The sequence below is a fragment of the Trichosurus vulpecula genome, chromosome 4, assembly GCF_011100635.1.
Source record: "Trichosurus vulpecula isolate mTriVul1 chromosome 4, mTriVul1.pri, whole genome shotgun sequence".
In the NCBI taxonomy this organism is placed as follows: Eukaryota; Metazoa; Chordata; class Mammalia; order Diprotodontia; family Phalangeridae; genus Trichosurus; species Trichosurus vulpecula.
Window position 1 is genome coordinate 157751775 of NC_050576.1, and position 14444 is coordinate 157766218.

At 40.2% G+C, this 14444-nt stretch overlaps 1 protein-coding gene across 2 annotated transcripts in view; it reads right to left on the minus strand.

Annotated features, from left to right (window-relative positions):
- Positions 1-499: 499 nt before the first annotated feature.
- Positions 500-14444, minus strand: part of LOC118847888 (gamma-interferon-inducible protein 16-like) — a 57611-nt gene continuing 43666 nt past the window's right edge. For both annotated transcript variants that reach the window (XM_036756568.1, XM_036756569.1), the window contains 3 exons: positions 9303-9707; positions 5395-5580; positions 500-794 (listed from right to left, as the gene is read on the minus strand). In XM_036756568.1, the coding sequence (XP_036612463.1) occupies positions 771-794; positions 5395-5580; positions 9303-9707 (615 nt within the window). In that variant the 3' untranslated portion in view covers positions 500-770. The remainder of the gene's footprint in view (positions 795-5394; positions 5581-9302; positions 9708-14444) is intronic.

Below are 14444 nucleotides of genomic sequence, written 5' to 3' on the forward strand. Positions count from 1 at the left end.
TTATCTTCTGTTATCCTCTTCATCCCTAGTTTGGTCACAAATGCTTCCCCTGTTTGCAAATTTGAAACTTAAATTCTTCCTTGCTCCTCTAATTTGTTCATGATGTGATCTTTTGTATCTGCCATATATCCATTTGGAACTTATATTGGTTGTTCTATAACAAATGACAAAAGGAACAATTTCCAAGAAAACTGGGAAGATTTGCATGAACTGATGCAGAACAAAGTGGAAAGAACTAAGACGACTATTTTTACAATAATAGCATTTGAGAGGATCAATAGCTTTGAAAGATTTAAGAACTCTGATCGATGCAATGATTAACCAAAATTCCATAATACTCATGATGAAGGATGCTGCCCACCTCCTGACAGAGAGGTGGTGGACTCAAGATATAGAATGAGACATACTCTTTTCGGACATGGCCAAAGGGTAAATTTATTTTGCTTGACTATGCATATTTGTGACAAGGGTTTTGTTTTTCTTCTTTTCCCCTCTCAGTGTGGGGGTGGGGTGGGGAGGAAGGGAGGCAGAGAAGATAAAATGTTCCTCAATTAAAAAACTCTGACATTAAAAATGATATAACTTGTCCAAGTTTATACAACTAAGTGCTGGAGATAGAATCAAACTGCGGCCCTGCCCCATGCTTCATATTCAGATTGTTATTAAAAAATATTTGTTGAGCTCTTGTGTTTGCAGCAGTAGCACCTGATATCATCTGAAAGGTCCAGTTGTCTGGAAGGGGGCAAGCTGGTCTCTCTTGACTTGTCTTTCTAATTTCTCTTAGCCTTGATGACCTGTAAGGAGAAAGAGAAACCCATCCATCTGGTGAGTGTCAAAAGAGCGCCAGATTTTGAAACAGAAGATTGGATTTCTAGTCTGACTCTGCTCCTTTATACCTGAGAGGCCTTCAGCAAGACCTCCAACCTCTCTGGACTTCCATTTCCTTATCTGTAAAACGATGGAGTTGGACTAGTTGACCTCCAAGGTTCCTTCCAAGTCTAAATCTGTAGTCTGAGATACAGTTAGTACTAAGGCCTCCCTTTCCCTTCTCATGTGTTCTTTATAATGTCCCTTCCTTTGCCTGTTTGAGCATCTTACTCTCTTCTGTCGCTCTTCCCTGGTTGGAGGCCTGGCATGATATATTTTGCTATTTAGAATTGATACACATGGAGAGAGGTTTCCTTAAAAGGGATAAGGGGAAGGAGAACAGAGGGAATTGGTACAGCTAATGCTGAGATCTTGAGGGAAGTATTCTTAATTGAATCACTAAAGGTGAGAGGAAGAGAAACAGAGACTCATCCTGTCATAAGCACTGGAGTGGGTCTAGCTGTGCTAGACTCATAGATTTACAGCTGGAATGGATCTTAAATGTCCCATGGAGTAAAGATACAGAAACCTCAGATGCCATCTTGTTTAACTCTCCTGCTTTAGGAGATGAGAAAATTGAGGCCCAAGGAACTTTGGTCTGTTAGTCAGCAAGTGATTATTAGATGTTAGGCACTATGCCAATGAAGAAAGGCAAAAGCATATTCTATCAGGGGAGATGACATGCAAAAAATTGTGCATCTAACATACACAGCATAAATGGAAGGTAATCTCAGAAGGAGGGCCTAGCAGTGTTTTTATGTGTATGGGGGAGGGGAAAGAGTGGAGAGAATGGGAAAAGATTTCTGTGGAAAGTGGGATTTGTGATGAGTTTTGCAAGAAGCCAAGGAAGCCAAGAGGGAGAATATTCCAGGCATGGAGGACAGCCAGTGTAAGGGAACAGAATCAAGAGATGAAATGTTCATGCAAAAAACAGGTCCATGTTGCTGTAGGTGAGAATGTAAGAAAACTGGAAAGGTAGGATGAGCCTAGGTTATAAAGGAATTAAAAACCAAACAGAATTCTGTTGGATCTTAGAGGCAATAGGGAGCCACTGAGGTTTATTGAGTAGGGAGAGCAACAAACTTACATTTTAGGAAAATTGCTTTGCCATTCATGGGACAGATGAATTAGAGCAAGGAGAGACTTGAAGGAGGGAGGCTATTGAAATTATTAGGAGGCTATTGAAGTGGTCCAGGTGAAAGGTGATGAGGGCCTACACCAGGAAGTCAGCTGTGTGAATGGAGAGGAGACATATACTAGAATTGCAGTAAAGCTAGACAAAAACAAGATGTGATAACATATTGGAAATGTAGGCTGAGTGTGAATAAGGAGTCACGTATGACACTGAGGCTGCAAGCCTAGTGCCAGAGAGAATGGTGGTGCCCTCAACAGCAATAGGGAAGATGGGAAGAGGGGAAGGTTTCATGGAAAAGATGATGAGTTCTACTTTGGATATGTTGTTTGAGATGTCTAAGGAATATCCAATTTAAGTTACCAAAGAGGCAATTGGTAAGTTCAAACCTGAGCTCGGGAGAGAGGCTAGGGCTAGATATCTATTTCTACGAATTCTCTGCATAGAGACAAGGCCATTAGATTTGGCAGTCAAGAGGTCATTTTTAACTAGAGAGCCCAATTTCAGTTCTAACTTTTATTGAATGAGCTTATGTTTCTTTCCTGTTTAGAACCATAATAATTTCTAAAAGGATATTATATTAGAGATTTCTGCATAGGGTTATGGGGAATTTTGTTTATTTTTAGTTATAAACTAGAGAGTCAGATTGCAGTATGTTTATCATTGAATGAGAAGAAAGGAAGTGGAGGCAGGGAGTATAGGTGGCTTCCTCAAAGAGTTTAGCTACGAAGAAGAGAGGGGATATAGGACAATAGCTAGTGGAATTAAGTGAACACTTAAAAAAAAAAGATTTGCTTATAGTCACCAGGGAATTGGCTAGGTAGATAGAGATTAAAGACTAGGGACAGAGTAGGAATGATGGAGGGATATTCTTCTCTAGAAGATGAGATGGAATAGCATCATTTGTACAAGTAGAGGTGTTTGCCTTTGGCAAGGAGAAGAGCTACCTCATATGAGACAGGGATGAAAAGGAGATAGTTGAGGTGGGGGGTTGTTTGAGTGATGTGAGATGAAGAGGGGAGAATAGGGAACTTTCAGTGAATGCTCTTAATTTGTTTGGTGAAGTATAAGACAAGGTATTCAGCTGAGAGGGTGTTGTAGCGAAAAATGCCATGGGAGGCTTGAGAAAGGTTGAAAAGTTTTAGCCTAACTGCTGTTGTGAAAAGTACAGTGAAATGATTGGGAAGACTTAAAAAGAATTGCCTTGCTGTAGTGAGGGCCCACTTGAGATTATCTAAAATAAATTTGTAACATGAGTAATTTGTATGCTTTCCTGATTTTCAGCAGCACAGGCAGCAGATGGTGGGTTCCAAGGTTTAGGTCTGGTAAGGCATTAACACTAATAAGGCAAAGGACGATGAACTTACATGTTGACAATAGTGTAGAGTTGGACTGATTCATTAAGGGGTCAAAATAGGAAAGGGAGAAGTACATAGCTAAAGAAGGGATGATGGCTTGGGAAAGAACCGAAGGGTGGAGGGATTGCAGATCATAGAGAGAAAGAAGATCAGGGCTGGGAGTCATAAGGCAGAGGGAGAGATGAAATGAAAAAGATTATGATCAGAAAAAAGGAATTTTGGAGTTCATGAATATGGAAATGGAACATAGCTAGATCGAGAGAATGACCATCTCTGCGTATAATTCAGGTATAGTGGAGAGAAGTCATGGAAATCGATGATATTGATAACTGGAAAGTTAGGGTACTTGATCTATCTATCTATCTATCTATCTATCTATCTATCTATTTATCCCTATCTACCTATCTATCCATCCCCTAGCATGAGGGCAGATGATATAGAGAAATTAACTATGAGCTAGCTAGCTTTCATTAAGGAAAGAAAGACAATATTCTGAGGGTTGGTAGATAACAGTTACTAGAATCATGATCTGGTGATAAATTTGGATTGCAGAGATGGAGAGGTTACTAAATGCTGCTGGTAGGGGAAGAGTCTGGAAGTGGAACTGGGAAGCAAGGAGATTTGTCATTCCTTTCTCATGACCACTGGGTCAGGGGAAATGAGTGAAAGTGCAACCAGTACTGGAAAAGGTAACCAGGGATGTAGCATAAGGGAGGCAGGTGTAAGAAAATGGAAGGAGGGAGAAAGAAAAGTTTAAGATGAAAATTAGTTTCTAATTATGAAACGTACTCCAGAGAGTACAGTGGAAGGAATAGATAGCTCTAGAGTGGGACATAGTGGGGTTAGGTTGAGTGATATGGGAGTCAGGGAGTGGGCAGTTGGGGATAATGAAAGAGGTTTGTACAATGACAGCCAGATATTCTAAATTATTGGAACTGGGAAGAATATGAGGGAGTGGGGGCATATTAGTCATTGAGGAATGAGTCCAGGCACTGTATCACTGACTGGAAAGGGTTCTGTTGAGGGAAGGAGGTGATTATGCTGTTTAATGCCCTCTCTTGAGGTCCAGCTTTGTGGCAGGTCGTGATTTTGTGTTCTGTGAGAGGCCTAGGAGGATGACCTGACAATAGGCAGGAGCGGGAGAAGGTATGGCCTGGGGAGTCTGGTCAGGAGTTAAGAGCTAGCAGCTTAAGGTGGATCTGGTTTTGGAATGTCTTCCTGAGCACTGGAGAAGCCAGAAGTCAGGCTGTGGGTGGTGACTGACGTAGGGCTTGCAGGGAAGTCTCTGGATTGAATAGATGACATGGATAGGGGTTGAAGCAGGCTTCCCTGGGAAAGATCCTGTCAGAGTGATTATCTCAAGGTATTACATAAGTCATAAGTGTCAGAGGCAGGATTTGAACTCAAGTTATCTGTATTGTCAGCATTCTTTCCACTGTAGTATGATGCCTCCCGGCTATCATTCTATAAATGAGGAAACCAAGACCCAGAGAAATCAAATGACTTGCCTGAAGGTCATAACAAGTAGTAAGCAGCACAGCGGGGATTTGAACCCAGGCTTTCGCACTTCAGATCCTATGCTATTTCCGAGTGTCCACAGCATCTATGTGTCTTGTTAGTGTTCCTATTTAATCCCTCTGGGTTCATAGCTCAGTGTCATTGTTAAGTATAGGGATGAAGAACACACAGGAAGAGGTGTGTGTGTGTGGTGTGTGTGTGTGTGTCTGAGAGAGAGAGAGAGAGAGAGAGAGAGAGAGAGAGAGAGAGAGAGAGAGAGAGAGAGAGAGAATGGGGGAGAGAGAGAGAGATTACATCACTGCCCACAACTTTTTGAAAGTGTGAACAAGATTTCACCTACAGTAAATGTCTTACTACAGTAGGATGTGGGACATTCCTAGAATCTGGTGGTGAGGCATTGCTTGGAACAGGACACCACCTGCTGGATAGATTACCTAATAACACCAATTTAGTTTTTCTCCAAAGCAAATACATTTTTTGGCATGTTGGAAAGTGAATGTCCTACCACATAGCTCCTACCTTGATGAAACTATGAGTTACAGATTTCAGTTGCACTTCACCCCAAAAAGAAAACTCAAAGCAGGTGAGCTGAAGTTTGTCTCCTATCTCACAGTTTAGTTTGGCCCATTTGCCAAATGTCACCACTTTGATTTTTCCTGTCTTGTCCTTCACTTCAAAGAATGTACATTTCTCCGACTCGGTTTTCTGCAAAACAAAATCAACATTTCCTCCTGCTTAATACCATCTTTGTGTCATGGCACTGCAGGGTAGGGATGGGAGGGGAAACTTGAATTTGAATATCTATTTACTTGACAGGTACAAACTATGTACAGATTGATAATTTGAGGTATAGAAAGTACGTACAGAATTCAGGTTTGTCCAACTTAAAATACATTTTAGAGATGCTCAGTTCCAAATCCTTCTGCTTATTTAGCCAAATCCACCCCTCAGATCGCTCCACCACTCCCCCCTTCTCTGTCCAGATTTTTTGCCCAGCTACCTAAGTCAACTTTCTCAGGATTTCCTCCAGTTCCCTGACATTTTTCCAAGTCTTCTGGTCACTGAGGCAACAGGTCCCTAATATGTGATATTGTAAACAGTACAGGTCCTATTCTGAGTTAGGCAGAATGTCATTCTAGGTCTAGTTCAAATAAGTCTGTGACTCAGCAACCTATGCTGGTCTTTCTTTCTAACAAGCACTTAATGATGACTTTGTACTATTCTATTCAAACAAACATTTAATGCCTTGTTCAAGTCACTTAACCATTCTGAGCCTGTTTCTTCATCTGGAAAATGATAACAGTCCTAGTTGTTATGAGTTGTTATGAGCATCAAATGAAATAATTTATGTTAGTCAACTCAACTCAATTAGAGGCCTACTATGTGCCAGGCATTATGCTAAGCACTGGGGATATAAAGAAAGGCATTCCAAGCTCTAAAGGAGCTCACAGTCTAATAGGCGAGACAACATGCAAACATTTATGTAGAAAGAAGATGTAGACAAGATAAACTGGAGATAATCAACAGAGCAATGGCACTAGCATTAAGGGGGCTTAGGAAAGGCTTCTTGAAGAAGGGGAGATTTTAGTTGGACATTGAAGGAAGCCAGGGTACCCAGGAGGTAAAGATGAGGGGGGAGAGAATTACAGGCATTGGGGGGCAGCCAGTGAAAATACTCTGAATAGGGAAATGTAGCATGGTGTTGTGTTCAAGAAATAGCATTCGGTATCATTGAATCCCAGAGTATGTGGGTGGGTGGGTGGGTGGTAGAAGGTATTCTAATAAGACTGAAAAGGTGGGAGAGGGCCAGGTTATAAAGGCTTTGAATGCCAAACATAGGATTTTATATCTGATCCTGAAGTTGATAGGAAGCTACTGTGATTTATTGAAAGGGAGGGAGAGGGGGCGACATGGTTGGGCCTGCTTTTTAGGAAGCTCAGTCTGTCACTAGAATGCAGATAGGCTTGAGACAGAGAGACTAACCAGCGGGCTGTTTTAATAATCCAAGTGTGAGGGGATAAGGGCCTGGACCAGGCCAGTGGCAGTGACTGAGGAGAGAAGAGGGAGTATGTGAGAAATGTAGTAAAGGTAGAATTGACAGGACTTAGCAACAGATTGAGTATGGCGAGTAAAGATGGTGGTGCCTTCAAAATGATAGGAAAATTAAGAAGAGAGGAAATAATGAGTTCAGTTTTGGATATGTTGATTTTAAGATGTCTATGGGACATCCATTTTGAGATGTTCAGTAGGCAGTTAGAGGTACAAGACTGGAGGTTGGGAGAGAGTCTATAAAGTGTTTTGTAATCTTTTTAAGCAGAAGTGTCATATATACACAGGGCCCACAAAATGCTCTGTGCAGCCTGAACCAGAATAAATGCCATTGGAAAATATTTAACAAAATATATAAAAATACAATAGAATATAGATAATGTTAACATGTGGTTTTCCAAGTCAGTATGTGGCTGCAGGGATCCTTATGTGTTGTCTAGTGACCCATATTTCTATTTGAGTTTGACACTATTGCCTTAAAACACTGTATAAATGTCAATTAATATTATTATTAGTAATAGTACTTGTAGGTTATTATGCTAAGTGGCAGAAGGAGCTTACAGTCTAGTATGAGGTTGCAACATATACACAGATAACCATAATGCAAAATATGAAATACTTCAAGATTATCCATTAACTCACTTTTTTCCAATCCATAATTCTTTGCCCTTCATTCCTCTTCCTATATTGGAGTTTCTTTGAAGTCTTATTTGTCTGGGCCATGCTTTTTTCAATATAATAACTTTAGTTGCAATCATCAGTACCTAACACTAGCTATGTGGACACGGTTATTTTACACACAGTTATCGGCACTCTGTCTATATCCCAGGAGACAAACAAAATTGAGTATAGGTAGGTGTATTGGGGAAGGGGTACTTTATTGTCTTCCAGCATTTAAGGAAAAACTTTAAAATTAAAACACTTCGAAAGTGAGATGGAATGCCCCTGTAAGTAATGGGTTTAACCTCACTGGAGGTCTTTAAAAAGAAGACCACTTGTTGAGAAAGGAGTGTTTTAGGTAATGGTGGTCTAGACACCCTTTGAGGTCCCTTTTAACTGTAAGATTCTTTGTGACAACTGGAAGTTGTTGGAGATCATAGCAGTATGTAAGAGAATGGAACCTTGGGTGTGAAGACCAACCAACCCAGAAATCAGCCATGTGATTTTTAAAATGTTGCATGCTTTTTATATTTTCCATTTCTATATTTACTGTCTGTAAGATTCAAGGCTTGGATTGCATAATTTCTAAGGTCCTTTTCAGTTCAAAAGTTATCTGGTTCCTAATCATTAAAAAGTCTTCTACTAGCTAGGTCCAAGGAGGTCACTACTTTAAATAGTCCTAGAACCATTGATAATTTGTGCAACTAACTATTGAATCTAGTCTGATTCTGGGATAGAGTCTTTTTATCTGTTTCCTCTTCTAGCTTTTACAGCTAGTGTACACAAAGAGATATTGCCTTAGAGACCACTATTCAAAATGAAATAAAAAAGTCATTTGATATAGATGGGGCTGGGCACACAGATGAAACAATTATCAAAAAAGTGAGAGCTTAGTGAATGAAAGTTGAGTATATTTCCTCCTTTGTCAGCTAGATCACAGTGGGTGGGAATGGTTCTCCTCAGATCACAAAATGATGAGGTTTCCCAATGTATCTCTTTTGTAATAACTTGTACAGAAATTCCTTGGGATAGAAGAGATGCTGAATGTTTGTCTTGCTCATCCCTCTGTACAATCTAGCCAAAGTGGCTTTCTCTTTGTTCTCCTCACATATTGTGCACCCTCTTCCCACCTACCTGCCTTTCTGATGTCTGAATTCCCTCCTCATTTCTGCCTTATAAGACACAACTCAAGTACTACCTTCTACAGGAAACCATTCTTGGTTCCCTGAACTGCCAGTGTCCTTCCTCCCAAACTATCTTGCATTTTATCTACTTTGTAATTTTTTGGTATTCATTCTTTTTATTTTTATTCCCTTTATATGTATACTTGTCTCCCTCAGTGTAAGCTCCTGGTGAAAAGGGATTGTTTCATTTGTTACATTTGTATCCAAGCACCCAGCACAGTACCTGGTACATACCAGGTATTCAATAAATGCTTGCTGATTCATTGATTTAGACCTTTGATCTTAAATCATCTTAAGCAGATGACTAGTCTGTCCTTCAAGGTTTGCTGGGTGTGGGGGCCACACATATACATAGAATATGGGCTCAATGTGTTGGTATACCCAATGCATGCTCTATGTGTACCTATGTTGGGGCACCATGACCTTACCCAAAGTTTACTCAGTTGTCAGTGCCTTGTTTGGGAGTTAAGTATTTTGACTTGAAGTTTTTAGAAAAGCAATTTACCCCCTCTCTATAAAGCAGTGTGAGCTTACCTTATTGATCTCATAGACACCATCCACATAGCTTCCTTGTTTTTGTTTTTTAATCATTTTGATATTTGTCGTTTTACCTGCTCTTCTTTTGATGTTTTTGGGGACTGTGATCTCTTCTTTATTACTCATATCTTGTACTCTGGAGTATCTGTTTATTTCTAGGAAACCTTTGCTCCAAAAACCTTTTGATATCTCAATGACGTTATTTTTGTTGATGTGTTCCTTGACACCCATGTTGAAAACCTTCACCCGGATAAATTCATGCTCATTTGCCACAGTAGCATGAAACATCTCTTTCTTCCCTTCTTTGGTATCGTATTCAAATGTCTCGCCCACTTTGAGCACCTTCACTACGATAGGCGTAGTCTGGGCACAATCTTCTCTTCCAGCTTCTGGTTCTGTTTTCTGAACAGGGTGAAAGACATCAGAGTAAAGACATGAGCTATCAAGTAAGGTTAGAGGGATGGGTCTTACTCACTTTGTTAAATACCAAGAAACCAATGTCCATAGAGTATGAGATAACTGGAATGGGATTAATGTGAAACATGGGAGATTAGGGGATTCTTTACCTTTGGGGAATTCTTTACCTTAGAAGCCAACACTCAGAGGACATTCAGTAAGACGTGTGCATGATAGAGATGACATCATTGTCAGGTAGAGGCTGCAACCAGTTCAAAATATGGACAGAACATGCTATCTAGTTTACTACTCTCTTTCATCCTCTTTTGAGTATGGAGGGCAGAAAAAAGTTTTCTACACTCATCCTCATTCCAGATACTTCCCTTCAATGAGGATTGCCCCTATGTGAATAATGCTCCTTGAAAGAAATAAAGACAAAGCATCAGCCAATGACAGAATTGACATGAGAGGCTGAGGTTGCCTGTTTCTCTCCATCTCATTACAAATGGCAAGACCTTTCAAGTAGGATGGAATGAATTCAGCAATTTAAGTATCTGTGATTTCCTTGGTAAGTATTCCCTTTGCTAACGCAGATCACAATTTCTGTGTCTCAGTAGATAGTCTTAGAAAAGTTCTATGGCAGAAAAATGTTATCACCTGGCACTGAACTTTTCTGAGCTGAATAGTCTGTTCCTTGGATAACAGACACAGACTCCTTTACTGGACCCATACTCCAAGTTTTCCTTCTAGAAAGAACCTGCTAAATTCTGGATTCCCTGATATAGCCTGTGAGAAGCTCCACACCTCACTGAGATGATCTTGAAAGTGAACAGAGTAAGAGATTTGGTATCAGAAGGATGTAGGTTCAAATCCCATCTTTCCAACTATATGGCTATGGGTAACTTAACCTTCTGAGCCTCAGTTTTCTTATCTGTAAAATGGAGTAATAATATTTAAAATCTCCCCTATGGAGTTATGGATTCACTGAGATGAAGTAAATAAATCACTTGAACTTTAAATTGCTATAAATTATAATAATAAATAGAAAATTCCATCATTATTCATGCAGTTCTTCACAATTTGTAAAGGTATTTATGTTCATTATATTGTTTGAAGCACTGGTGTGGTACATTAGTGGATGTTCACAATGTGTACCACGGACAAAACAATTCCTATTGTGTGGCTGATCACTGAACACTTAGAGGGGCATAAGACTACCCTATCTACTATGAGGATCTCATCAAAAACTGAAATAGCTACCTGCTTTTAAAGTGCTTACAAGAAAATAATAGAAATACCTATGTAGAAAATACAATGTATGTAAATCTGCCTTTTCTATTCTTTCTGTAATCAGAGCCACCCCTAGGCCATTGCACTTTGAGACCACTGTCCCAGAAGATTAAGATTGGATCCTCTTCCTTCTTCAGAGATTTGAGCAGTCTTACAAGGGAAGCAATAGGCCAGATAGAAGTGTTATTAATATACTCGTGCTGTCTAGGAATAAATAATACTCATTGGGAAGCCAGGAAGGTTTTAATTATATTTATTCATTCTGAATAAACAGGTACATCCCCTGAATGGAGCATAGGAGAGTACAAGGACTCAGACAAACATCAGTCCTTTTACTGACTCCCAATTCAAATCTCCCACCTGGATCTTCATTGGCCAGATGCAACCCCCTGACTGCCTATGTCATACCCTCCTCAAATGGCTCTTTAAGCATGTGTACAAGCTTCTAAACTTTCACAGGATCAGAGGCAGCCTAGATCACAGCTCTGATTAGAACCAGTCACCTGACTTACATTCTGCTAAAGCTGGGCGCGGGGGTGTGTGGGGCAGGAGATGCTTTCAACTCTGTGGAAGCAAAAACGCTTCCACCATTTCTCACAGAAGGATGACAGTAAGTCCACCCTCTTATGCCAAGGAAAGGCTGAAGCTTCCATAGGTAAAACCATTTCACAAACCTGTCTAACACAAGCCCTAAGACAGCTGTTTCCCTTTCAGAAGACTAGAAGTAAGCTCGCACCCCCTACAGAAGCAGGCCATCAAATAGAGTGGGGAGGTAGGAACAACTCTGGCTCACTCTTTAGAGTAAAAGACACTAGACTCTTCTCCTGAAACTTGCCTTTGATCTGCCTTTTCTCCTAGTGCTCACAATCTGTTTTGACCTAGACCTGAAATAGATCTCTTGTCCTCTAGATAGTTTGCTGACCTGATTCCTTCATCCACTGATCATTTTATAAGAACAAGTCCTTTGTGGAGGGCTGGAGGATGAAGCGCTAAACTCCTAAAGCTTTCCTATAGAGAGGGCTAGACCTGGACTCTCCAGCTAAATCTCCACTTTCCTTCTGCAGCTCAGCTTGCTTTGAACTTCTAAGGACATGAAAGCCCGAAGTCTAGGCTCTCTTGGTTCCTCCACCTCCTTCCAGTGTCCTTTTGCAGTGTTGCCTTCCCCCACTAGATTATAAATTCCTTGAGGGCAGGGTTTGTCTTTCTTTTTATTTGTATTCCCAGCACTTAATATAGTGCCTGGCATTTAATAGGTACTTAATTAAATTGTCTCCAACCTTTCATACTCTTTTAATTCTATTAATTTGGCATTAACCTTTTATCATTCCTCTAGTAGGGTAATGCAATTTTAGTAAAGCATTGAACAAAATCTTTCATGCTGCTCTTATGGAGAAGAGAAAGATAAAGGCAAAAATTTCCTAAGAATAAATGCTATCCCTATGTCAAACCAGCAGTCCCAGTGCTTTCTGTCTCATTAGGGGGCTTTAAACAAAATTTGTGTATACACCAGCACAGGATCACAGACTTAGGTCATTTATACCAACCCATTATTTACAAATAATGAACCTGAGACCCATTTATATGACTTGCCCAAGGTCACACAGACTTGAGGTGTGGATTGGGATAGATCCCAATAGAGAGATAGTGCCAGTAGATGGGGCCTGTAAGATCCCTTTCAAGTCTGAACATCTTGTGATTCTGTGAAGCTAAAATGAACATAGGGGACTGGGCTTGGGGAGGGAAAAAGTATTTATTAAGCGCCTATTATGTGCCAGGCACTGTGCTAAGCACTTTACAAATATCTCATTTGATCCTAACAACAACTCTGGGAGGTAGGTATCATTTTTATCCCCATTTTCATAGTTGAGGAAACTGAGGCAAACAGGTTAAATGACTTGCCCAGAGCCACATAACTCGTAAGTGTCTGAGGCTAGATTTCAACTCAGGTCTTTCTTGACTCCAGGTCCAACATGAAGGGCCCAATATAAGGAGACAATATATCTTGGAGAAAACTTTGACTGGGGTGGGGGGTTACTGTGCTTGGAGAAGTCTGGACCCTCAGGTCTCAGGGTCTTGGAAATCAATGATCTCTCTGTGAATCATGCCCACCAAACATTCCTACTAGGGTAGAAACAGCCAATAGAACCCTAGAGGTTAAAAAGAATCTTCTAGGTTTGCTTTTCCAGTACTTTGTGAGGACCCTCATGGGGTGTGGTGGGGGTGCAGGCGGTGGGGGGTGCTCATTCTGTAGCTCATTCTGTAACTTGAGAACACCCTAAAGCCCTTCTCCTCTTATCTTGAAATACCATAAAAGTATTCCTTAATTTGTACCAAAAGAATTGCTTTTGTTCCCCTTGTCCTTAATCTTTAACCTATGTGCCCCCTGTCCTTAATCTTTAACCACCATAAAAACCTAAAACTACATCATCATTCTGAACATCTACAGCTTTCTATCTAAATAAGCCTAATCTCCCCCAAATATCAGTACCTTTTACTCAGCATTTTTGCTACAGTAAAGGTCCATGTGTTTTCATGTTAATAAAACCCCTGATAACTGAAAGGGAATGCCTAAGTGAATTCTTTCACACTGGAACTACTCTCTCAAATCTGACCTCAACACTACCATTGTCAGGGCAAAGGAAGCAAGATTTCTTACCTTCTACACACATATATGACCAATGTGTTGCTTTGTTTTGCTAGACCATATTTATCTCTTATAAGGGAGGACTCTATTTTGGTGAAGGGGAGAAATGTCAGTGGAAAGAGAGAGTGGTATAAAAAAAGGATGGAAGAGCATTAACAAGACCATTGTTTTAAAAACACAAAGTCAAGCTCCCTGGCCTCTAGTTTGCTGACTCTACTGTTTCCTTAATAATTTGGGGGTATTTACCTCTTCTACTGTTGTAGTAACTTTCCAGTTCTCCTGATAATAGCTTGTTAATCATATCTAGCAGTTCATTCAGTAGCCTGAATACATAGTTCTTTTGAGCCTGGTAAACTATCTGCGGGCTTATTTCGATTTCCTTAAATTTAGAGGTCTTCTCTTCAAAGGAAACCCTTAAGCAAAGACTAGATAAATAACTATTTGTCTTGGGTAGGTTGGAGTGGGGATTGCTTTTCAGGTTGAGGGTGGACCTGCTGGCTGTTAAGGCATTTTCCAACTCTAAAATTCTGTGATTCTGTAATTATTTTCCTTGGCAGAGAAAAGAGGTTAAAGTAAGAATTTAATAGTTTTATCTTCTCTTCTTTGTCAGTTGTCATCATCTCACCTACCCCAAATAGCAGTTATGTCTTTTTTATGAACCTCCTCTTTTCCCCAATATAGCTAAAAAAACAAAAAGCCATTCCTTTTTCTCATCCTTAGGATTCTTCCTGAGTTTTAGCTCATTCTAAATTTTAGTACTCTAGACTCTATTTTCATAAGACTGGGCCATGCTTTTGTAACTTGTGTCT